The sequence below is a fragment of the Leptonotus elevatus genome, chromosome 4, assembly GCF_054856555.1.
Source record: "Leptonotus elevatus isolate MCC_2025b chromosome 4, RoL_Lele_1.0, whole genome shotgun sequence".
NCBI lineage: Eukaryota > Metazoa > Chordata > Actinopteri > Syngnathiformes > Syngnathidae > Leptonotus > Leptonotus elevatus.
In genome coordinates this window covers 25,498,040-25,525,374 of record NC_141242.1, presented here as the reverse complement: position 1 = coordinate 25,525,374, position 27,335 = coordinate 25,498,040, and the positions used below count along the sequence as shown (strand labels likewise).

Genomic DNA, 27,335 nt, shown 5'->3' with positions numbered 1-27,335 from the left:
CCCGGACCAGCGCCGCGGCAGCCTCAAGTCCCCGTCCCGGCTCCGCGGCAGCCTCAAGTCCCGGTTCCGCGGCAGCCTCAAGTCCCCGGACCGCCGCCGCGGCAGCATCAATTCCCCGTCCCGGCGTCCGGGACGCCCTCATGACTGGCCCAGGTTCCCACCTTGAGGGAGGGGTACTGTCATGTTTGGGTTCTGTTTTTCCTTGTGTCTCCCTTGGTCTTGTTAAGTGTAATCCTGCCCTTCCTCGTGTCAACCAATCAGTGCCCTCAGCCACTTGTGTCTTGCCCCAGGTGTGTCTTGTTGTGTCATTATTGTGCGTGTGTGTGTGTATTTAGTCTCCTGTCTCCCCTCTGTCTGCGTCGATTCATTGTCGATTTTCTCCCGTCATGCTGCCAGTTTTTGCCTTGTTGTCCTCCCCACGTTTTGTTTTCACTTGCCATTTAGAGTTTGCTTTTGTTTTGAATAATTAAATTCCTTTTTTGTCCATAACCTCTGCCTCCTTGCCCTGCTTCCCTGCGTTTGGTTCCTCCACCAAAAGTCCTTTTAGAGCTGTAATATAAATGACAAGCCTTGAATGTGAAATTACATTTGACTATACAGTAATAAATGTTAAAAAATTGGACTGTGATTATTATTATATAAAATTGAACTTGGACTTTGCTCCAAGCAGGATTCAAGCACAGATCTCCCACACACAAAGCATGTGCTTCAGCAACTGCACTATTGAGGACTTGTATGTAATTGTATTTAATAATGCAGTATAATACTAAAAGCTGCAATGGATGTTAAATAATTAGACGATGATTATTATATGAAATTGAAGTTGGACTAAAATCTGCTCCAACTGGGATTTGAACCATGTTTTACCTGGCCGGTCACACGGGCGTAGGCATTTGCTTTAACCACAACACTATTGGGGACTTCGAAGAATCTGTGACTTTGACTGTGATAATTGTATTGAATAATGTGGTATAATACTGAGGGAGCTTTTGCATGATAACAGTAATCGCGCGTAGACGTTTGACTCGACTTCCGTCTGGGACGACTGGGGAAAGGACATATGCCGTAAAGCAGTCAGCACATTTTTAGTTTTTTGTGTGTGTGGCAGAGGTCACACCATCCACCTCAATGTTGTTTGGTGCCTGTAAAGATGATAAAGATCCCCTGAGGCCATGACAAAGGTTTCATTAATCTAACTTTAAGTCAATGTTTCATCAGCAGAATTATGAAAATACGATTTGAAGGTTCAAATGTGTTTTTTTAAGTTGTGTTACATTCTATTTTTGGAGAATAATAAACATGCATTAGTGAGGGGTACGCATGCTATGACAAAAATACTTTGGGGTTACACAAGCAAAAAAGGGTTGGGAAACACTAGTCCATCGTGTTGCCTTCACATTTGTATTCAGCTTAGTTGAATTACAAATTGTTACACCACTTTTGGTGTGTTCAACTTTCGAGATGTCAGTATAATTTAAAAATAAGTACCGGTACATAATTAATTACAGTCAGTATTTATTTGTGTAATGGGTAAGTGTGTGTGTGTGTGTGTTTGCGTGTGTGCGTGTATATGTGTGTGTTGTCTCTCTGGGCTCGTATCCAGGTGTGTGGATGGTTTCCAGGGTCTCTTCTATTGTAGGTTGTCATCCCTGTTAGCAGCCAGGATTCCAGCTTCCTGTTCATATGTCAAGGACAGACTGTTTTTTTTTCCATTCACATCCAAGCAGAAGTGAATGTGTGCGTGTGTATCTCATTGTTCACAAACAAACAACAGCAGGAGGGTGGAAGATTAAATTAGTTGATGCAATTGTGTTTTGGAGAGTTAGAATCTGTGATCCGCTCCCTCTGCCTGAACATGGTTTCACTTTGTCAAAACCATCTGCAGTCATTGTTACTGGTTCATTAAATCAGGAGCTTGTTGTGTATGCCAATGTGTTCCATTGTTTTTTTGTGTCTAAAATCAAAAGGAAACTGGTTTGCGTTGGGAGATCACAGAACCTGTGGTTTTGTGCTACTTTCATTTGGTCTATTTCCTCACTGTATTGCGTTTATCAATATACATAGAATACTGGCAACAAACCCCAAAGTAAGGTGGTCTTCACAGAAAAAAAAAACTGCCACAGTTTGGTTTTAGCCACATGTACTACTACTCAACCAGCAGGTAAACGAGCTTAAATAGAAGCGCCTGTGGCTGAAGCCAGTCTGTGGCAGGGCTTTTACTTTCTGGACCTGAATTATCCACCTCTGTCAACAACACATTTGTTCCTTTGTATTATCTGTAAGGTGTGGAATGAAGCCAAATAAATATAAACTCCAGCTAATTTCCCTTTACAAGCTCGATTCTTATTTGCTTTCCAACTGATGCTGCTAGCAGAATGGGTGCACGGTTACCCCCTTGCCTTCCTTATCAAAATCCATGTTATTTTCTTCATCTTCAAAAAAGTGAAAAAAGAAAACCCCTCTAACCGTTTGCAATCGATTTAAAATTTAGTGCTTGGTGAGAGTGGGTAATTCCTTCTTCTTGCTTTGAGGAATTGTTTATTAAGAAGCACCAATGGTTAATATATTGTGTTTTTTATGTTTTAGATCCTCGGTCTGCCGCATAGATTGAAAAGATCCCTGCTGGTTCCTCCAATGATTGTCACTGAGAACCAGAGAGCCCCTTTCCCAAGGATCATCGGCAGGGTAAGAAAAACACAACATCACAGCAACTCCACTTCAATCAATATGCCTCATGAGAAATTATTGTTTTCACAACAATTTTATGTACATGCTACTATGCTATATAAATTAACAACACTACATATGAAAAGCTATAATGATTAACATGTGACTGCAATATGGATCTTGCAATATCACACAAATTCAAAGGCGTCAGGCTTAAAAAATATATAATTATGCTGTTGGTCTTTATAGGATTTGTTCAGGACGTCATACGGTTTTATGGACAGAGGGGGATTAGCCCCAAGGAGATGTGCAGGATGTGAAAAAAATCAGAGCACAACATTTCACAGTCAGCTAACGAAGACAAGTATAGAGTCAACAGATTAGATTTGTTGTGTTATTTCAGTCTGTTTTTAATACAGTACACAAACACAGGAAATATGTTTGTAGCAGTATTGACACAAAAAAAGAAAACATGTACCCTACACATTACTGTGTATGCAAAACCATATGCAAAAAAGGGTCACTGTGCTGTCACGAAGTAAGCCAAGCCCATCATTTTCAATTAACAAAACAATTACAGACAAAAAGTTACCTTCTAGGAGTTAATATTGTAATCAAAATCAAATTAACAGCTGTAATCACCAGTTACTTGGTGGGTGGAAGCATCAAAGAATGCCATCGGATTTTAACTCTTTGACTGCCAGACGTTTTCAGAAAAGGGATGCTGTGAGTGCAAGCCGATTTAAGCATTTTGACTGATCTTTCAAGGTCCACAGAAAATGTTCTGTTTGGACTATGGAAACACACATACTACCAAATGAAAGATTGAAAATCTTCAGATTGATCTTTCATTAGAAAAAAAAAAGTTTGTTTCTACCTTATTCCGTTCTTTAGTAATCAACAATAGAAAATGGTTAGTTTCACCCAAATGCGTTTGTTTTGGACCAAAATACGGAGAAATCAAGCTTTTAGTGAAACAATATTATTTCATGCACTCTAGTGAATTTTACACTTCTTTTTGTCCATGAATGATGCCACAAACACCTAAATAGTGCTTTACTTCTATAAAACACTACCACCAAGAATGAAAAAGTGTTTTTTGATAGCAAAATATGTTTATTTACATTCAACAGTGTAACAATTTGACAACAATTTGGCAAACTATTTACAAATGTGCTAATTACCTGACTTTGGCTCACACAGCACAATAACTGTTTGGTCCAAAATACTGCAGAAATTACATTTTGGTGCACATGTGCCTAAATGGTTGAAGATAAGTATTACTCAATGATGTTTTAATTTAATAACAAAACTATGATTTAAGTAGTAGTCTTGAAAATATCTGGGACAGGTAGTTGTTTTTTTACATCTTGGCTCTCTCCACTTTGGAATAATATTTTGCTAAATAATTGTTCAAGTCATAGTCTTATATGATGCACATACATGCCAACTTTGGAGTATGAAAAATATGGAGTTTATTTTATTGACTTGGGGTTACAGACATACGCTGGCGAGACGGAACAAAGGACATGCAGTTGTCGACATCCAACGATTACTATTCGTTCCTCACCATGGGAAGGGAGTGAACAGCAGCCGGGGATGGGGGTGGCTGTGGGCGGTGACCAGCCCAAAAATTGACCAGCCGATTGAGAAACTGGTGTCTGATTGTCTCTTTCACTATCCATCTCTGCCATCTATAAAGCCTCCAACTTAATTCCCGTTAGAATCTTGGATGTATTATAAGTAGAATCAAGGCTTCTTGACTATCACTGCCTCCAACGGGAGTCTCGTAACTGGCTGCTAACCGTGCAAGCAGGCCAGGGTTGCCAGATACTGTATCAAATACACACATTGTAATTTGTTTACTTCACTGCAAAATCAAGAGATTAGCGAGAGAAATGACTGATTGGGAGCCACGCGGGAGATAGGGTTGAAGAGGAGTTGTTGATGGTGAGGGAAAGAGTGGAGATGAGGAAAACCTCAGTGTTACTGTTTACTTTCACAAAGTTTTAGGTGAACCAGGTTTTGATTTCGGAGATGTAATCATAAGGGAGGTGGGTGGTACATGAGTTGGAACTGGGGTCATCTGCATACCAATGGAAATGAATGTGAAATTCATGTAAATTGTTGTTGATGGTGGTGGGGGTAGATGATATAGTGGGAATGTGGGGCAGACGGCTTATATTGATCTACATCTACAACACTACTCTAAAAAATCATTGCAATGGCGTCGTAGAGCCCAATACTAACAGGTTTGTTGAAAATATGTCAATATCACATAAAAACGAGACCGTATGAAGCAATATTATGTTACATAAGAAATGTTGTACTGCCAGTTTGACCCAGTCTCACCAACCATCACAATATTGACTGCAAATTATTAGCTTACATTAAACAACAGACCTGCAGATGAGACAAAAAAACATTATGTACAGTATGCATGAATTTGTTTAGAAAGTTGGGAATCCAGTTCCAGAAAGTAAAAAGTAGGAGTGAGCTGCATATTCATACAACACGAGTCTCCAGTACAGATAATTGATTTTTTTTTTCAGATGCAAATATAACACGGATAGAATTCCTTGATATCCGTGCTGAAGGAAAGCCGGCCTCTCTTGCCTTGGCTTGTTTTTTGTTGGATTCTCCTTAAATTTTCTTCATCTCTTTCATATTTAGGTTTTTGTATGTTTGTCAAAGTTATGTGGTGAACTTGTTTTGGAACATTGTGTACATAGGCTATGCTCTTTACAAGGCAGAGCATCGTGTTGCGTCAATCTCTGTCAATAAAAAACAAACAAATCTGTTTTGCGAAAGAAAGAAAAAAAACATCCAACTGCCCCGCCAACGCTTGTTCATGCACTTAGTTCATTATTTCCTACTGCATGTGTTTTCAGCAGTATTTTCCTGAGTTTATATTTTAAAAAAAAGTTCTGTAAATAGTTTCTTTACTATTGAAAACAGTGAATATAAATTTTTAGACTGCTCTGTAAATATGTGTTGATACAGATAGTGCCGTACTCGCTCATCCCTAGTAAAAAGCTGAAACAGATTGGCTTTAGCCACAGGTGCTTAAACAGGTGGAGACAAGCTTGTTTAGCTGCCAGTTGAGTTGAAGCACTTGTGGCTAAAGCCTAACCTGGCAATAGACAGATTGATAATTGTGATTTACTCAAGGGAGTTCTTCACATTATCAATCTGGGACTGCTCTACGGTGATTGCTCGAGAAACGCGGGAAATTCTGTACAATACTTTGAGCTGATTGGACGATGCGGCATCTTGTTCACGTTTGTTTTGACCAATCAATCACGGCAGCGGATGGAAATGTCGTCTTCGGTCTTGTTTTAAGAATAAAAAAACATGAACATCTTTACCAGATAAAAATGCACAAAGCGTCTCGCTGTTCAACATTCAACAAAGAAACGGTGAGTAATTCTGCAAGAACAGAATTTTTGCAGCGTCCTCCCATGTTAGGTTTGTTAGTTTCCCCTGGTGCCGGCAGTTCTTGGTTTCGTTACAGCTGCATGTACCGCCCTGCCCTAAACAACGCCTGATTTAAAAAAAGGTTGGTTGTGAACGTATCAGCGGGAACGTACAAAATGTATTCCCGTAGTATTTGTGAACAACCCGGGTTATTAGAGTTTTGGAAATTTCCATTCAGTTAGTTTTGATTTTGTTTTGAGTTTTTTTATTTTTATTTAATTACTTATAATTATTTTTCAGGGTGGTTCTATTAGTTTTTATTTGTTTTAGTTATTTCAAATATGCTTAGTGTTATCTTACTTTTAGTTAGTTTCAGTATTAGTTTTAGTTTAAAAAAAAAAGTGTATATGTGGCAATATTTAAAAAAACACCATGGTAAAATTAGAAAAGTAACGCATTTCTTACCTAATGTTGCATTTCGGCTGAGTTTAATGGAAAAAGCAGGCAAGCTGAGCTATTGGAGCCAGAAATCAAGCATGAAAAATTGTCGCCTAGGAGCGACGTCATCTGAAGGTGCTTTTCTATTGGCTGCTGCAAGATGACGTCACTTCTGCGTGACACACTTTCAAACGTCCTTATTATTTATGAAATCAAAATAAATCTACTTAAAAATCACATTTAAAATCATACCCAAAGGCTCACGCTAACTAAAACTAACTATAATTATAGCGAAAATGTCCTTCGTTTTAATCTTTGGTAATTAATGACTTAATGCTTTCGCCTTTCAAAAAGCATTTTCGTTTTTATTTTATTTCATTAAAAAAATTGTTTATCGGATTTTAGTTTTTGTTTTTTTGTTAACTAAAATAACATTGCAAATACTACAAAAAATCAGCTTGCTCGCGAGATTAGCTAAAGCCAATATGTGGCACGATATTTACTTTCTGGACTTAGTTCCCCCACAACCATGGTAATTAGCTATGCTTCAAGAAGTTAGTCCTGTTCTGAGAAGTGACAAGATGGGCTGGATTTTAAGGACTTGAGTTGGAGGAACAGAGTGCGGCCGGAGACGTATGATGAGAACCAGTTCACGGGAGTGTGGGTGAAGCCAATGGCAGAGAATCTGTTGAGAAGGATGGTGTGACAGACGGTATCAAAGGCTGCACTCAGGTCAAGGAGAATGACCATGGTGCAAGGACCAGACTCAGCTGTCATGAGGAGGTCATTAGTGATGATGAGTGCTGTTTCAGTGCTATGGAGTGGGCAGGAACTGGGCTGGATCTGGTCATGCAAGTGATTGTGGGAATGGAGTTGAGCAGCAACTGTTTTTTTTAGAACTTTAGAAAGGAAGGGTGGATTGAAGATAGTTGTTAAAGTTAGAGGGGTCGACGCCTTTTTCACCCCATAAGTGGATAACATAGCCCTTGTCACTCTCACAATTGGAGAGATATAATTAGTAATATTACAAAGCGTTAGTCACACATTGTCTGTCAGTATATTATCTATAAAGGTCTTCAAAAAAACAAATGGATTAATTTCCTTACAGAGGGTGGAAAGCAAAACATTCATTTAACATTTTAGACCCTGAGCAGACTTTTCATTTGTGTATGCTGATGATAAAATATATAATGTATTATTGTCTGAAGCTTGTTTGTTTCAGATAAGATAGGACACAGAGAAATCTCCCAGTGCTCTCAGTGACTAATATGAAAGCTATCACATACTCAGCTATATTTATGATAATAATACTCCGGAGAGAGCAGTAGCACAGGGCCTTGCACTCAGATTACTGTAGTGCCTGTTTGGATATAAACTCCCCATCTGAGAAGCACAGAGTTAACTAGTTGAAACCTGCTGAAGAAGTGGCAACTTTTATAGACTTAGTAATTTACTAGAGGTTGTGCAAAAGAAGAATGACAGTCTACAGTTAAGTTTGGTCTGTCCTTTACCATATGTCTATTTAAGTTCCAGCAAATGATTTAGCCTGGAGATAATCATGTGAGTGGCCCAGATCCCCCTTAACGCTCTCACTCCCATTTCTCTTCCTTCCATCCTTTCAATGTATCCCCTATTCTTACATACAAGACCTTGACTGGATGGAAGTTGTATATCTGTGACATGCTGAAAATTATTTCCCACACCAATAGCCTCCGTCTTCTTATGCCTCCTTTCACATCTACAAGGCAGCGATTCATTGTTCATGCTTTCTCCATCTTGCCTTAAGATTGCAGTAAAGAGCAGGAGATATGGCCAACTGTCATTGGGCGTGTGTGTGTGCGTGTGCGTGTGTGTGTACGTGTACGCGCAACTGGGAGCGCTAAGAGGCCACAGGATTCTGTTTTGACAGCAGATCTCAGGAGAAGGGTTGAAAGCGTATTGTTGGTGTCACACCTCCTGCTGCTTTCAGAATTGTTTTGATAGCGAGGTCTCTTCCCTGCCCTCTTCGGAGCCACCAACAAAAGCTTCATCGAGCTATGAAATGCCCTTTAATATCTGTCAACTAAGGTTTGTCCCAAATCATTATTGCTCATGAGTGGGTAGGCAGCATGGTGCCATTGTCCCCTTCAGCCCATTTTCACTGGTGGATTCATGTTGAACAAATTCACTCACCACATGCAGGTCAACCACTGATTTCCCCCCCCTATATTACATATTGAGAATATGCAGTAATTACTTCCAGAGTGAAACTGTTTTCATCACAAAATTTATAATGACTTTAATGACTAATGTCTTTACTAGTTATACAATGCCTCAGACTATAGGGCACATGTTGCCCATGTAGACTATTCTGAACTCCTCGCTGTGCTTATATAAACAATAGCCCTCCCACAAGACAAATAATTGTCAAAATCAGTTATCAAAAAGGATCATAATAAACATAAAACATATGTCATTATTTCAACAGCTGTGTTAATCTATGACTTTTTTACATTATGAATTCATAAAAAAACGGCAAATGGTAAGTTTAGTAAAATACACCAATTCCTTGTTGGAGCATGGCACTAACTCTGGTCACTATTACTATGAAATGTTTTGGTTTAGGTCTGTCACGATAACAATGTCTTTCCGGACCACATATATGTTTTCGCAGAAACTATTGTGATAAACAATGGGGTATATGCCACGGAGGAGGTGGGACTTCCGACTTCCTGGTTTTCACACATCAGCTTTGCTTCCGTTTCCTGTATGCGACGTGTGGGCCACGTTCCAGTTCCTGCGCTTCCGCCTTTGTGCCCCTCGGGTCAGTTGCGCATTCCCGTCGACGGGTAGTGTGTCTGTCTCAGTTGTCCGAAGCATTTCAGAGAGTTGAGACGCTTTGGGGCGGGAGCGCGCGGTTGGGGGGAACAGGGGTAGGGGTGCGAGTGTTGGAACGCGGCCATCAGTGGCCGGAAAGGACACTGATGTGTGAAACCCGGAAGCCGGAAGTCCGTGGCACCTACCCCATAGCACTGATATAGTGATGATGTTAGAGCAAAAATAATTACAGTACATCTTTTTGGTATCTAAAATGAGATACCATTATCCTCTTTTACCTGGTTGTATTTAATCTTTTAGGAAATTTGTTCTGCCTAGCTAGTCTGCAGTTAGGTTAAAAGGGAATGAATGATCACAGGAATTATGTTCACAACATAATTATTTTTAATTTTGTTGAATGTGTACTTTTTTTAAATACATTTCAGTCATCATACATATAGCTCTTCCCAAATATGTCAACACTGTATAGTGGCAGGCAGAAAAAGCAAACAGGCAACAGGTTTGTCAAACATCTGTTTAAAAAGAATGTGATCCTATGTAGTCACCAGTAGTACTGAGGAAAAATTGTGCCCCCCTTCCATCATTTAGGTTGTCCATCCCTAGCCTGGAAACCAGACTCATGGCTGTAACCAGTGGATGAGTCTGGCCAATGTCGGCATCAAGCGCATTTCTGAGGCGGGGGAAATCTTACCAAACACACAGTGAAAATATGTAATCAGCGAATAGAGGATGTGATGTCATAAAACGGGACATATGTGTGGAAGAATAGTAAACATATTGAATACATCATACTCGTCGCTGCTAAGTGAAAAACACTTATGTTAATTTCCCCCCCATTTTTTTACGTTAAGTTTTTGGGATGTCTGCTTTCATTTTCATCCCAAAAACATTAAAAAATAAGAATAAATAAAAAAAGGACATAAGTGTTTTTCACATAGCAGCGACGATATGTAAGTCAGTGAGTAAACTGGAGCGGTGGGCGCATACGTAGTGAATTCAACTTGGTTATTTGAAGAGATACAGCAGTCGTGTATGAGTTATGTTGTTGTGGTAAAAACTTGATGATTCGTGTGATGATAACTTCCGGCGACAAAGAGTGACATTACTTACAAAGAATACATATACAGCAAATATATAGCAAATAAACAAATCAAATAAACAAAGTCTTAGTACGTTTTGGGTGGAAGCCCTGGTATATATAAAAAATAAAAATAAAAGTATACAAATAATACTAAAATGACACTAAAAAGGAACACATATAAAATGCTCTAAAAACTATTTCAATCTAAGTGAGTTTCAAAACAAACCTAAAAAATTAATTAAAGACGAACTATAATGAAAAATACAGAACTATTATAACCCTACTGCTCACCCAGACACAGTTTTTGTGCAGTGGGAGATTTTCACCTCTATAACCTCAGAACTGTTCTCCCAAAGTACATTCATACCGTAGTAGTGTTGACAATATTTTACTATGAACATTTTCCAAAAATGTATTTGGTGACTTCATTTTTCCAGATTACAGCCAAATGCAGATATGTAATTTTTTCCGCGAATAACCGATGATAAATTCCCCACCAAAAAGCTGTCAACAGGCACATTTGCGAATCCTGTGAATTTGCAGGGCTCCAACATATTTCATTATCATATACTGTACACTTCAATATTATACTTAAAATAATGTACCAGTATGTGCAGCTTGCACACTGGAACAGTGGATAGGTTTGGGGTAGTTAGGGAGGGTAAATGGGGTTCACAATCCACATGTCAAACTTCCCACACACCCCAAAAATATTGGTTTGTACTTCATTTTCTAGTTTCTTTCAGTTAATGTTATATTAGTTAGGAGTAATAGCCTCAGTTTTCCTTGGATAAACACACGTCCACTTACGCAATGCAAATCAAAATCAAACATCCATTATGAAATACCAACATGCAATGTCAACCTCAGGTTTCAACTCACAAATCAACTTCTCTGTTTCAATGTGACACCCCCATGAAAAGATACCGGTAATAATGTACAGTATTTTGCTTGGGGTGCCAAATGATATCTAACACAAAATAAAATATGTCCTCTGTGCATTGTTTCAGTACTTTTTGTATGCTGGTTTGGTTATGAACTCAGCCTGTCTCCTTTCTCTGTATCGTCTGTCCCATGGCTGTCTTCAAGCTCCTACATGCTTACTTTTATTTTGCGCTTTTTGTTTTGTTTGTGCTCTCAACAAAACTGCCACTGAGCAGTGCACAGGCTGTATCTTCAGAACACAGAGCCGGCACAATGTGTTGGGTAATATTACAGCATTAAATGCAAGCAGCCTCTGGCTTTATTATTTATTTAAAAAAAAAATGCTTGATTGTCTCCCAAACACACACACACACACACACACACACCCCCACACACACACACACACACACACACACACACACACACACACACACACCCTTCCACTTATTAGTTTTTTGTTTTGTTTTTTAAAGACTATTAGTCATGTTTTGTTTTTGGGCTTTTTTTTGGGGGTGGCAGATGCAAATTCTATATCGTGTCTGGACCATAAGACAAATGGAGCAGGTGGTGCTATGCAATATGATGAGAGGAGCTTAAAAGCATTCAAAGCAATAAAAAGCAGATTTGTCAGGTGAGAATAGACGCTGACCTAATTTAGACCTCTGGTTTCCTACCGTCTTCCATTAGCAAGCCAATGCATAGTGCCATTACCATTCTCCATGGTAGCAAGCAATAAGGCTAACTTTTATATCGGCTCTATCAAATGTGACAACTCACAAATCCACATTATATTATTCCCCCATCCTCCTTTTTATGTGAATTATGTGGTTATCCATATTCCTGTCCATTTCTCTTCATAAAATGTTATTGGTTGGTGTGTAAACATGTTTCTTTTGGCCACCCAAGTGTCCATCAAATGCACATTTCTATTACATAGTTCACCACGCTTATTAATGTTTAAGTAAAATTATATATATATATATATATATATATATATATATATATATATATATATAAAATATTATTAATTTTTTTTCGCGCCCCTCGTGTTTTACAATACACATATGAATCTTTTAAGGAAATATATGTACAGCCAGTTCACTACTTTATAAATACAGGCTGACTAGTCGAGACGCTGTCAAGAAAGCCGCAACAAGCCCCCAACGGCCCCGCAGCCGCGCTCACCAGCCGCCACTTGAGGAGCACACACACGTCTGGCGCCTGGCAGAGTGACTCGCCCAAGTCAGCTTCAAACACAAACTCAGAGCAATGCGTAACCAACTGACCGTTGAGGCTTTGTCAGATTGTCGCTTTGTGACCAATGATAAGCAGCGCTGCAGCAGCCAATTAACTACAACCACTAGCGCACAAGCGCATCAGGAGCGCCCGGGCCGCACCAGGATCCCCCCCCCCCCCCCACACCCCCCCAAGTTATAGGAGCTTGCTTCTAGCAAGTTATAGCGAGGGAGAAAAGAGGGAAAATTTTCGAAAAGAAAGATGACAGGTGAGAAGGAAATGGGTGGTGCCGGAAGAAATAAATATGCTTCATGAAAGTGCAACCAAATGTGCAAAAATTACGGAGCTTTTTAGTGGAGAAAGGGGGCCCAAAGATGCTGAGGCATGTTCCAGCAGCACGTCGACAAGCACATGTGTGTGTGTGTGGGGGGGGATAAACATTTATCATTCTTAGCAAAAACATCAGCTGTTAAGGCCACTAGTAGAGGAAGTATTGAAGGACTTGGTGACTCCAGTCATAGTGGTGAGGAGGTGGTGCCGTTCTTGGAGGAGAAGGAGGAGGGGGGGGTGGTGGCCTCATTGAAGGAGGAGGTGAAGGAGAAGGAACCGAATGAAGCAGGAGCCACTAGTAAGCAGACTTGTACAGATTGTGTTGGGCTATTGTACTGGGTCGGCAATTGTTCTGTATTATGCGTAGAATTAACTGTTACACAATCATTTTATGTTTATGTTCCAAGTACAATAAAACCGGAATTAGGAGCGTATTCACTATTGCAGTAGTTTTGGTGGCCTGATGAATTAGACATCTATGTTCCTTTTTAATGTTATTGATTAGGCCTACAATGTTTTTGGTCATCCGGATCTAACAGTAGTGTCACCAGAGACAGGCAGAGTCCAGCATTGTGACAGCTCTAAGCCAAGAAGCCAAATTTGATGTGACTCTCAAAGAGCATGTTAATGAATGCATACAGAAAAGCAAAAGCCAACATGAGGCCGGGTCTAAAGGCAGAGGATCACTTGTTACGTTGTTCTCCAAGACATATGTCAACAAAGTCATTGACGTAATCAGCAGATTAATAAAATAATCGATTTCTAATGAAGTAAGGGAGGCAGGTATGTTTTCTGTGCAGATTGACACCGCACAAGATATGACCTCCACAGACCAGTGTGCTGTGATAGTAAGATATCTGAACCATGAGAGGCTCATTGGAGTGGTGGACTGTGAGTCATCAATTTTGTGGAGATACTCAGGATGGGATATGAATGTTTTTTTTCTCAATATTTTTGATTTGATAAAGCTGCTTCTTTTTCATTTCTTCTTTTATTGAGTACTGCTGTTATTGGTTAATTGTTGTATGCTTTGTTCATTGCATGTTCAGTTTTGAAGATTTTGGCCTTGCTATCTGATTTACATTTACATTTTGTAAATTGAAAGGAGTTGGACAATTTTTTTTATATTTGTCATCATTATAATTTGTACTATGCATGTATGTGATTTGACTGTCTTTGATAACACTTAGCTCGTAGCTACTATTGCATTCAACTGCACAAGAATTGTATTTATTCATTTATTTTACATTTTCACCTTTAGATGGCGTGTGCCTTATTTTTGCATGGATATCTGCACCACTTGATTACATAAAGTTTCTGGATTTTGTTTATTGAGCTTCTAAATAACCCATTTCTGATGTTAAAGTAGTTCACATTTTAGTACAGTCACAGTAGCTGGCTTAGTTGATTCTGTGTGAACGTCACAGATAGGCTATAGGAATGTATTTATTTTTATTTAGTGGCAGTGCAACCTTAACATTTTTATACCAAGTTTAATAAGGGAGGCATCAACATGGCATCCTAAAGTGCTTTGAAGGTCAACGTCATAAGATTATCTTCAGTTTTACCACAAAAATGATGAGACCTAAATTCACTGTCACTGCTTATTGTTTTGTATTTGGAACCTTGACACGTGGCAGGAGGGGAATAAAAAGCACATCGAGGGCTTCCCCTGTTCGAGGTTATCATATAACTTTTTCAGACAAAAGGTCAAAAGGTTCTGTTTTCATAGTAAGCCCTTAAGATGGTTTTGTAGGCAAGAATTTATTGTACACAACGAAACCTGTGGCAGGGACATTTTGCTGAGCTATTGCCATGCAATCTTGTTGGTTTTTCAGCACAGTCCCTCTTGATTGTAGTTCTTCAGGCTTATTGTGATAGGGGAAAAAGCACAGCTGATTCCTAATTAGTGACTCATTCACAACACTGTTTTGTTGATGCCCTTGCCAGGCCGTTCCAACTTGCATTGTGTCCCTCATTAGCTTGGAATGGAAAGGACACATAACTGAGCACACACATTCTTCCTTCTTTCTGAACAATAAGTACTACGTGCTGAACAAAGAATACAATTGCCATCCCATAAACCAGTGGCTGAAGCCTCCCTAAAATGGTCCTAAACAATTTACTTGCATTTAAAAAAAAATGTTTTCATGTATTTATTTTTAATATTTATTTTTGATAAAAGTACAACAAATTTGAATATAAAGTGGCTCGTAAATGACTTATCATTATTCACTTAAATATGATCCCCTTTTCTTCAGGATGGTACTTGGGGTGTGTCCTTATTCAGGCTGTTCCCCTTCAATCGGGGCGTGCACGCAGTCTATTGCTTACGTCACATGTGCAGCCGTCTACATCATGCAAGGGCGATCTAGCAGTTTGTCTGTATAAATGTGCAAGCTTATCCCACCTCTCCGAGCCCAGCGAGGCAATTTGCATCCCCGATTTCAAACACGGCGTGTGCTCCAGACTGCCCTGATTTCAATGCAAATGAGGGAGGCCGCTGTGATTGATTGGGTCTCGGCGATATTCCATCCCATAACAGCGTACAATGTCGCAAACACCCCTTTCTCGCTGCACTCGTCTACAAAAATACCAAAAGAGAACCTCACCCAGTCACCCACTCAGATGGACTGCACTTTGCACTACACTTGCGCCGAGAACAAAAATAGGGCCCTATGCTTCAGCATCCAAGACAAATACTTGTCTACAGCAGGAAAGACAGAAAAAAGAACATGTAGGATGGCAAAAAGGAAGATTCTCAATAAGTTAAGTCTTCATCATTGCTGATAGTAACAATTAGTTAGCCTGCCTAAAAGCAGAAAGTGCCATGCTACTACTAACGAGCTTGTCAGTTAAGCTGCTGCTTTTTTACATGAAGATGGTGTTGCAGGTCTATGCATAAATTCACACGATGAAACAGGAGCTGAGCTCGTTCACTTACAGTGGATAATGATAACAACATTAATGGACTAATAATATCCTTCAAAATCCGTCCATCTTGAACTATAGGAATCAGAGAGAGCAACAAGGAGAACGACATCTTCTGGGAATGTGTGTGTAAAATAATTCACAGAATGCATTAGGTGATGCAGAAAGTCTATGAATCATAACAAATTCAATATGGGTATGAAATATGAAACATTTTAGGCAAGGTGCATCATATACTATAAGACTTATATTACATGATATTTTATTTAGGAAAGTAATTATAAAAAAAGTGAAGAGGGCGATAGCTAAAAGATATTAAGTGTCATGTTTCGGTTCTGTTTTCCTTGTGTGTCTCCCTTGGTCTTGTTTAAGTGTCATCCTGCCCTTCCTCGTGTGAACCAATCAGTGCCCTCAGCCATTTGTGTCTTGCCCCAGGTGTGTCTTGTTGTGTCGTTAGTGTCTCCCCTCTGTCTGTGTCGGTTCATTGTCTTTTGCTGCCCGTTTTTGCCTTGTTGTTTTCCCCATGTTTTGGTTTACCTGGTAATTTGGAAGCTCGCTTTTGTTTTATAGAAATTAAAATCCCTTTTTTGCTTCATCAACTACATCCTTGCCTGGCTATTTTTCCTCCCTACATTTGGGTCCTCCACCAAACCGCACCCGTCATGACAGAATCCCTTTTTGCACTTCACCTTCGCCTCCTTGCCCTGCTTTCCTGCGACTGGGTCCTCCATCAAACCAAGCCCCTCTTGTCATTAAGCTACGTTCACACTGCAGGTCTTAATGCTCAATTAAAATTTTTGGGTGAAATCCTATTTTTTGGAGTAAGCGTTCACAATACATATTAAATGCGACCTCTGTCTGTCTGCTGTGTGAACATAATGTGTCCACAAAGTGACCCGCACATACAACCTTACTCCCAATGTTGTGTTTGCGAAGTAAATATGTATAGTCCAGCGTTACGGAGACCTTGCAGTGGGTTGTACACCCACTGAACATTGTCGACGATGGGGAGTTTCCGGGTGGGAATGATTTGTTTGATGCACTGAACAGGAGTTGAATTGCCTGCTCACTTCCCTCCCGCTTATTAAAAGTGAAGAGTTGAGGACAAGGAAAGCTGATGTTAATAAAGCACCAGCACTTGGCTCCGTTGTTTAACACTCAGCCTCTGACTCCTGTCACTGCTCGCTACAACATCTCCTAACGATGACGTGACGTCATTGCCGCGCATAATAAATGAGCCGTCTGCGTTGCTAAATTACTAATATCACCACAAATGTCAACTGTATGCTTCACGTTTCAAGTGGGATTAAAGTTAAATATAAAGTCACAACTGTTACTCGAAACAACTTTGCCGATTCACGTACGTCTCCCGAGTAATGCCCCCGTTCGCGCTGAGCGCATATTGGACTTTTGATGACGTAGAGGTCAGATATATGCGACCTGGCCATTCAGACTGCGTCGCATTGCAAAAATACTGATACATATCTGATCTAGGACCACATATGAAAGTGACCCAGGTCGGATATGAAAAAATCTGAACTGAGCCATTCAGACTGACATAAAAAAGTCAGATACAGGTCGCATTTTAGCAAAAAAAAATCCGGTGCCTGCAGTGTGAACGTAGCCAAATTATCATGTCCCAGATATTTTCAAGACTTTAATGTTATATTTTATTATTTAATTTATCAATCCCATGATTCTCAACCAGTTTGTCGTAGCACATTAGTGTGCCGTGAGGTATCACAGGTCTGCTGCAGGAAATTATCCACTGTCAATTGCATATTTTCTATGAACATTTTTTTGGGGGCTCATTTATCTATGCCAACCATGTATATTAAAAGGCAGAACAATCAAATGTTCTTCCACTAGATGACGGAGGGTACATAATTAACCTGTATATACACTTTTGGGGAATTGTTTTGCTAAGTGGTGTGCTGTGAGCTTTTTTCCTATGTGAAATATGTGCCCTGGCTCAGTAATGGCTGGGAAACACTGATCTCGGCACTAAAATGCAATATCTGTGACTTCAAAAGTATTTTGGAGCAAACAATGTGCATACATACATACAGTTTTGTGCACACAGTTTTGCATTCACTGTAACAATATATATATATATATATATAATTGTGTGATTAATGCTCTACATATACTTCCTGTGGTTGTGTAATGTATTAAAATTAAAATTAAAAAAATCTGACTGAAATAACACTACAAATCAAATGTTGACTTTTACATGGTATTATCTATCTTGGTTAACTGTTTGATGTATTTTTTTCCTCTCACTCACATCTTATGCATTTCAGTATCTCAGTGGGTGAAAGCAATAAGAAGGTTACAAGTATACAAAGTGCTCATTCTCAGTATTTTTGAAAAGCAGCAACTCACTTCCTGTCATTTTCATGTACTTGTAGTATCACACACCCATTGCCTTTCATGTCTGCTTAGCAATTAATTGGCGCTGATAGACACGGTGCATGGTGGCGGTGGTCCCGCCCTACTCACAGTGGGAGAAATATTCAGCACAGACAAAGCCACTGGATGCATGTTTATTTGCCACCATCTGCGTCAGTCATTGTGTAGACATGTACTATTTGTACTGTTAGTGCCATCTCCCACCAAGCATCTGGTAATGATGCTCAACTTCCTCTTGTCACTTCATTTCGGCTTCAGCTGACGTCGTCATGTCTTAGCACTGTAATACGCTCACATCTCATTTAACACCTGCATGTGCTATTTTGGTGGTGGTGCCTCGCTGCAGGTGTGCTGCTGAGCCATTTGCGAATTCTTCTTTTTATTTGCTGCCTTTGTACCCTGAATTCTTTAGTTGTCAGGTGCGGACCACACTCATGTTAATAATAAGGATGTTTGTTTGTGTTCATTGGTGGCTACTGGCGTTCAATATTCATTCCCTCACAAGAATATATCGCTTTGTGTGACAGAGTAGATGGGAATGAGACGTCCCCGTTATTCTGATGGAATATTCATAATTCAAATTCTGATCACAACTCATTTCAGCAACACTGTTTGACTTGTTTTAATTAATTTTCCCATGGGAAATTATGTAGTGAATTAATTAATTATAGGCTCAAACTGCCATTAAACTTTATCAACTCAACAGGCAATATGTTAAATATAAGTTGAATGTTTTTAGCTGTCATGAAAGTAAAATAAAATAAAAAGAAGCTAACAACTGTAAAATAAAAATGGATAGAAGTAGAGTAAACTAGCAACCAGGCATGGTATGGTGAGGGTCGGGTGGCGTTTGGTACCATGCTGCACTTCACCCGCCACAACCCTAATAAAGAAAAAAACACAATAGAAAATGGATGGTAAAGATTATAAAGTACAACTACTTGTATTTGAGGATGCCTCTCACTGCCTTCCAAGCCATTTTACACACATTTTGTACAGACTTTCATTCATGAAAGTTCATTTTAGTTCTTGCGTTTTACAATTTCTCATGAACAAAAAGAAAATGCATGTTTGCTGTAAAATAATATTTGATCGAAAACTGGAAATATAAAACTGCCCGATTTGCTGTGTACTCATGATCACCAAGTTGAAGTACTGCATGTTTCCAGAAAAAAAAAAAAATTATCTTCAGGGGTTGTACCTGTTTCAAACCGAAAGCTATGTTTTAGTTACTGGGTACTTGGGTATTGCTCACTTTTTCTCAATTTACCTTCAATGACATGTTATTATTAATAATTAATAACACTCATGTTGTGACGTGGATGACGTTATGGTCATGCGGGATAATGGGTGCCTGGGTACACCATGTTAGCTATAGGAAGGTTCCAATTATGATATGATTGCTGTCTTTTCTAACTCATGATACGCTGTGTGAACATAACATTCTCTACCCCCTCTTTTTTTTTTCCTTCTGACCGGCCTGCTGGATGGTGTTGGAAACTGTAGTCTCATGTGAGTACATCTATCAAAATGTATTTCTTTAGACACAGCAATATAATCCGGAAAATGGCTTTACTCAAAAGACAAATGTGCAAAGCTTTGACTTTCTGTGTGTGTTTTGGCCTGCAGGTGATTTCAACAGAGAAGTCGTGGGACCATATTTTCCGACTGACAGGACCTGGTGCTGACCAGGACCCCAAAGGTCTCTTTACTATTGACATAGACACAGGAGACGTGTCAGTCACTCGCTCGCTGGACCGAGAAGTCAGCGATTCATACCAGGTGAGTAGTCATCTACGTCTCATAAGCAACTGTTAAAACTCAAATATTGCAAATATATCAGTAAAAGCAAAAGGACCGCCTTTTGAAAAGGTTGAATACGAATCTTGTCTATATTTGGTGTAGTGTAACACCACATTTAAAATTGAGCGTAAGTTACAAGAGAGGATCAAAAGTAAGCAAAATATGACGACTGCAATAACCTCATTTATTTGCTTTGTTTGAAAATAAAAATCGTTTGACTGTTAGCATCCAGACAGCAAATCTAATCAATGACAACACAACACAGTTGGCATGCAGAATGACCGATAAACAATAATTGTATTTAATGGACATTAAAAGGATGAATGAATGATGTTGTATTCCTTTCTGCTCACTACAGCTTAATGGCACTTAATGAGGAAAACTTACGTCCATAAGCTGTTTTCTGTCAGTCCCGCTTTTTCACCTCCTCGGTCCAAGCTTGCTTTCTGATAATTTCATGTTTCTCTCAACTGCTATGACATTCTTGGTGCAAAGGCAACTCATTTTCTTTACAAAAAGAAAGACAACATCTATAAGCATCAACAAACAAAGCAATTAACAACATTCAGAAGCAAATCAGAGAAAACAAAAGTAGCTTGTAAAATGTACTAAAAGAACGTACATTGACAATGTTAAAACATTAGACAGCAAACTTTAAAAACATTTAGAGAATAGAAGATGAAATGTTTAAAATACCTTAATCAAACATAGCATAACAATCAAACATAACAGCATCACAGCAAAATGTAGCTTCACCATGTTTACTTCAAACTCTGGGTTCCACTCGTTGACCTAAGTCTGCAGATCTCAGAGCCCTGCTGGGTTTGTAATCAATCAACATCTTGAATATATTCAGGACCCAAACCTTTTATTGATTTATAGACCATTAATATAATTTTGAAATATATTCTACAGCTAACTGTGAGCCTGTGCAAAGCCTTAAGGACTGGAGTCATATGTTCTGATCTCTTCGTTTTGGTCAGAATCTGAGCTGCAGTCTACTGAATGAGTTGCAATTGTCTGATGTTCTTTTGAAAGAGTCCAGTCAGAAGACCGTTACAATAATCGAGTCTGCTAGCACCTCTTACTGACCACGCCGACAGACGAAAAGTACTCTTGCGCAGAGGGATTGTGCAGTCACCTCAGAGAGAAGCATGGGTGAGGCGCTCACTGCTGACTCTTTGGCTGTTGAATTTAGCCAGAGGAACAGGAACAAAACCATTCAGAACCTTGTGTACAAGCCTCAGATATGCAATACTGTGAAAACTGGCCCAGCTCACAAAATTATACTTTTGTTCATATTGCACAATGATGATAATGCCTTAGCATACTTCTAATGGTCTTTTCTTGCTCTGACTTGCCTGAGACCATCTTGTTATACAATAGTTAAAGTGACTAAAAACCATAGAATGCAAAAAGGTTTTAGCCGCATTAGTCAACATTTCATTACGACTCAACCAAAAAGTTGCAAGGTTTTAACTTTTTTACATACTTCATTGACGTGAAATTTAAAGGAAAGCTTTGAATAAATCTCTAGCCCAAGAGATTTATGTTGAATTGCAATCTGCAATAATTGATCTGCTACATCTACTGCAGGATTATGTGGAACTCAGCTGGATAATTTAAGTTTTGCTTTAATTTCATGATAACAAAGAAAACGCAAATATATATGAACTATTTTATTTGAAAGTAGGCCTTACACAATTGAGCATTTTTTGTGATCGAGTTTGAAAAAAAAGACAACCGATCACCGTTTCGATTAGAAGGTGGTGTAATATATACATATATATATATATATATATTAAAAACTTCTATATTTGCTCTACTGTCGGGCGCCACCATTTGCAGGGGATAGGGACTGGCCCAGCCCACGAGTAGCAAAAACCCACATATAATTTAAGGCAATCAAAATGCATGGGACGGAAAAAAAATCTTTTAAAAAAACGCTGGTAAACGTTAAATATAACATTTAACTCTTTGACTGCCATAAACGTTATAAAACGTTTAGCATAAACCTAGGGAAGGGCGCCGAGGACGTTAAAAGACGTCCCCTATGTTTTTTTTTTTTTTTTTTCAAAAACGGGTGCAGGAAAGCCTTGGGCAGCTGTGCTGAAAGTATCAGGCAGATATGATTAGTCAAAGACTCGTTTTGGCCCCTAGAGGGCAGCGATGACTCTCTTTGCACAAGGTTGGATGGGCCGCCCACCGTGGGCGTCAGTAGAAGACGTGAGGCGGAGCTAGAGTGTTGAGGAGACATGGCTGAATAAGCCCACAATGGCTGCCCAAGCAACCGGTTGCAAGCAGCTCACGCTTGAGCATTTTTTTCAAAGACGGAAAGCATCAATCAATACTAAAAAGCGCATTGATGTCAACGATGATGATGACAACGAGCTCTACGCCAAAGTTGGAAGCTTTGGCGTGACTGTTATGAACACGTAGTAAGCCTCACCGGTAAGCGCGGCTAGCGCGGCTAGCGCGGCTAGCGCGGCTAGCGCTGCTAAGGCCGGAAAACGCGCACAATAGCCGGCCGGGTACTTCTACACAATCGGACATTCGATCGGGCGATGGAGAGTTGGCATCGACCAATGCAGATTGATGATGATGATGAGGAGGACTCCGAGCTCTACGCCAAAGTTGGAAGCTTTTATGCTATGACTGTTATGAACACGTAGTAAGCCTCACCGGCTTAGCGCGGCTAGCGCTGCTAAGGCCGGAAAACGCGGAGCTGCACAAGCGGACATTCGATCGGACAATGAAGAGTACCCCGAGTCCAATGCATATTCATCGGAGGAGCGGGTACAGTCTGATCACGGAGAAGACACTGTTTCTGGACTACGATGCCACCATGAATGGAGTGGATAAAATGGATCAGAACATCTCCTACCAACCCGGTATAGCAACTGAAGGACACGGGGAAGCGAGACGTAACACCACCGTAACGTAACCGTAGCATGATCCTGATATTAGACTTGATGACACACTGCAGTATATACTTGCTATTCCCCGGAAAAAAACGGCCTGCAAGAAAGTGGCACACGCGAAGAGGCAATCTGTTGTGCAAATGCTGTTACGTCTCTTTGCACGCAGGAGAGTGTTACAAAAAGAAAAACTGTCGTTGAAACATCCACATATTTGTAAATAGCACCACAGTTGCACACATTTGTAAATAGTTTGCCAAATTGTTGTCAAATTGTTACACTGTTGAATGTAAATAAACGTATTTTGCTATCAAAAAACACTTTTTCATTCTTGGTGGTAGTGTTTTATAGAAGTAAAGCACTATTTAGGTGTTTGTGGCATCATTCATGGACAAAAAGAAGTGTCAAATTCACTAGAATGCATGAAATAATATCGTTTCACTAAAAGCTTGATTTCTCCGTATTTTGGTCCAACACAGGCGAAATTGGGTCAAACTAACCATTTTCTATTGTTGATTACTAAAGAACGGAATAAGGTAGAAACAAACTCTTTTTTTCTGATGAAAGATGAAAGTCCAATCTTTCATTTGGTAGTACGTGTGTTTCCATAGTCCAAACAGAACATTTTCTGTGGACCTTGAAAATCAGTCAAAATGCTTAAATCGGCTGGCACTGGCGGCATCCCTTTTCTGAAAACGTCTGGCAGTCAAAGAGTTAATGTCTTATTTCGCGGAGCCGATCAATGATGTAATTGATTGATCGGGTAGAATAACCCCTTTGGACCATAGATGGTTGCAGTGGACTTGACATATTTGCGTGTCTAAACAAATAAAAACACATACTTTGGATAATGTCAACATTTTTGGTTCACGATTGGATCGTAGCATCGTAACCAATCACAATCGCAAGTTGATTTGCATGATGTTCATGTTAAAAATGTTACTTATAAGCTTGGTAAGTTTACAACACGTTACAACCAACCATACAAACCTGGTGTCCAATATAACAAATAAAAACATGAGACCCCCCCCCCCAAAAAAAAGAAAATAATCTATTTTGTTCTTAGGTGGGAAAAGTGTCAAAATAAGTAAAAATAAATTAATTGTCCAGCAGAAAAAATGCAGGTCTGAAGGGGTTAAGACATTTACAGCCAATCAACGATTTTGCATAAAATGCAAAATATTGTCCGATCCAGCCGAACAGGTCGATGTAAAGTCTATTTGAACTTAAGCTTTGACGAAGTGTCTTTTTTCCAGAGTTCAAAATGTTTTATTTTACATGCAGAAATAACATTGTGTGTTCTCTGTAAACATGCAGTTCAATGCTTTCGTAACTGCAGCGCACTATACTTTTTTTTTCAAATACATACGGGTTTAAGAGAAGAGAAAAATAACTTGCAACGATAACCTTTCTTAGATGTCAAATGTTTCTGTGAGTCCCATTTTGTTTTTTGTTTTCTTGTTTTGTTTTTCTGTGGAAGATGGTCCAAGTGCCTCTTTGAGTATTAAATGTTGCAGGCCACTGCATTCGCCTGAGTTTGACTGGCGACCGGCCAGTTCAGAGTCCAACTCTGTGCAACCCTCAACAGGATAAGTGGCATAGAAAATAGATAATTCTTTCACATGGCTTATTTTTTATTAATATAGTAATATTTTAATAGAGGGCTTTATTTCAATAGGCGTTGATACCGTTTCAATTTTATGATTACACATGAATTACAATAATAGACAGCTGTTATGCATACCAATTGAATGGCCACTCTATTTGTAGTTGCTGCAATTGCAAACGTTTGTCCAAATCCTCCTCCTGTTTTCTGCTTGACTGGACCATAATTTCCTGGACTTTAGAGTGCACGATACGCTGCCCTGCACACAGGGAAATGGGCCCAGTGTGCATTTAGTCCCTGTATGTGGGCAATAGATAAAACACACATACACACACACATACACATTGCTCATGCTACTATTAGTGTGTACTGTATATCACAAGGTCCCAGTGCAAACAGACCTGTAGAAACCATAATTGCAATATAATTGAAGCACATTCAGTTACTTTGTGTATGAAAAACACTATTAAAAAAAAATACAGATAGAATGTATTTAAGACATTTTGTCATCATGCTGTAACATGGTCTTGGATCATTGGAAGGACAAATTATATACTGTATGGATCAACAATACAAACCCAATACCAAAAAAGTTGGGACACTATACAAATTGTGAATAAAAACTGAATGCAGATATGTGGAAGTGCCAAATTTCAATATTTTATTCAGAATAGAACATAGATGAAAGGTCAAAAGTTTAAACTGAGAACATTTATCATTTTAAGGGAAAAATATGTTGATTGTAAATTTCATGGTGCCAACAAATCTCAAAAAAGTTGGTACATGTAGCAATAAAAGGCTGGAAAAGTCAATTGCACTTGCGAAAACAGCTGGAAGACCAGTTACCACTAATAAGGTCCATTGGCAACTTGATTGGCGTATAAAAAGAGCTTCTTTAATGTTTATCAAATACAAATTATTGGTGCAACGTTGACGTGGGCATACAGTAGAGATCGATTTTCATAAAGTATAACGGAGTGTTAATGCCTCTTGAAAAATATGGATGGATGGATAGATAGATAGATAGATAGATAGATAGATAGATAGATAGATAGATAGATAGATAGATAGATAGATAGATAGATAGATAGTGTGGAGGGAAAATGAATTAAAAACAAGATTATTTATCCCCATTTTTTATATTAGTTTAGATTAGATTAGATTCCTGGATTGGCTGGCAACCAGTTCAGGGTGTAACCTCGCTTGTTGACATCATCCAAATTATGCGTTTATTAGTTTAGACATGCAAATATGTCATGTCCACTGCAATCATCTATGGGTCCGAAGGGGTTACATTTTTATCTCACTTTCTTTGGGGTTTTATGATAGAACTTATATTTCTATATTAGATTTTAGTTGAAAATTCAACTAGGCAACAACAGAGTATGCAAGGAAGATACTTATCTTGCATTGCACATCTTCCAATCAGTTATGCACACATACACTTAAACTGTTCCACTGCACACTATATCACTCTCACATTATCACTGTGGAACCAAAAGCAAAGGGTGCAATGGTACACATACACACACACACCCACCCCCCCACACACACACACACACACACACTGAACTAAGTATACGTATTAGACTTTGGGTGCATAGTATTTCAATTATCATTCTGTCCCGGTTGCATCGATAGGAGATGTGTTGAATTTCAACAAGGCCAAAAAGGATGGGAGAATGGGGCCGAGATCAGCATGCAGAGAATCAGACCTAGGGCATAAATAATCATAAGACTGTCCTACAGGGTGAAAAGTGATGATCTGTTGAACTGCATTTCCTGAGTTGGAGCAGTGTGCGGAATGTTAATGAAATATACTGTAGATACAGTATTTAATAGGATTGCTCTTTCCCCATAGTAGTCGATAAACATCAACCTTTTTGACGCACACTTTATTCGACTAGTTCACTCGAGTCAACTATAACAATAGAAGCATACTTGAGCTCTTGTGTAAAACAATGTAGAAAAATATTTACATTTTCAGTTTAAAGTTACATAAAGCCATGCTTTAGGAACTACCGTATTTCCCTGTTGAGTATTACAAATAATCCAGAATACTTGTTAGTGATGTGGGAAAATTTGCGTGTGAGTAAAAAGAGAGTCTCTGACTCAGGCCATGTCCACAATGAAATGGAAACGGATTCGCAAACACTGGGGGCCGAATCCACTTTGTGTGACTTTTGCACTGCGCTAACTGGTATAAATGGAGCAATCCGGGAGTGTCTAATCCACAAAGCACGCGCAGAAGGTCATATGGGTCACAAACTGCGTAGCCAGGCAAAATGCCTCTCCTCAATATTGCCAACTCACCTGTAAGGAAAGTAGCCATTGGCTGTCCTGAAAGTCACTAGAAGTCGGTAAATGACGTCGTTGCCTTATCTGGATAATTGGCAACTTGCATGTAATTGTAATGGACAATGTAGGAGAGAGGACTAACGTCATGGGAGAGGCAAAACGTGAGTAAAAAAACACTTTTAATATGCTTAGAACTACAAATGAACTTTCTTCTGTGGGTTTGTTTTTTATTTTGTCTTTAAAATAGGCTATCACTTCTCAAAATAACTTACTGACTTAAATACTTTGTCTACCAGAAAAAGTCACTAGAATTGTCGCTAGTGGTTGACAAAAACCAAGAGGCTTTGTAAAGTCGCCACACTTTAGAGTTGCTCCTTGCTCCGGTGGTATTTGCGCATATTTAAACGAGGTAATATGTATTTATGTGACTCCATAATTGCTCACCTGTATGCAAATG

General features: G+C 39.2%; 1 protein-coding gene across 2 annotated transcripts in view; it reads left to right on the top strand.

The window, feature by feature from the left end:
- The window catches only part of cdh13 (cadherin 13, H-cadherin (heart)), a 361,145-nt gene that overhangs the window by 158,256 nt on the left and 175,554 nt on the right, over positions 1–27,335 (top strand). The window contains exons 4-6 of one of the 2 annotated variants that reach the window (XM_086074543.1): positions 2,587–2,685; positions 19,760–19,765; positions 19,883–20,035. In XM_086074543.1, coding sequence (XP_085930669.1) covers positions 2,587–2,685; positions 19,760–19,765; positions 19,883–20,035 — 258 coding nt within the window. The remainder of the gene's footprint in view (positions 1–2,586; positions 2,686–19,759; positions 19,766–19,882; positions 20,036–27,335) is intronic. The other variant, XM_086074542.1, reaches the window with a different exon arrangement.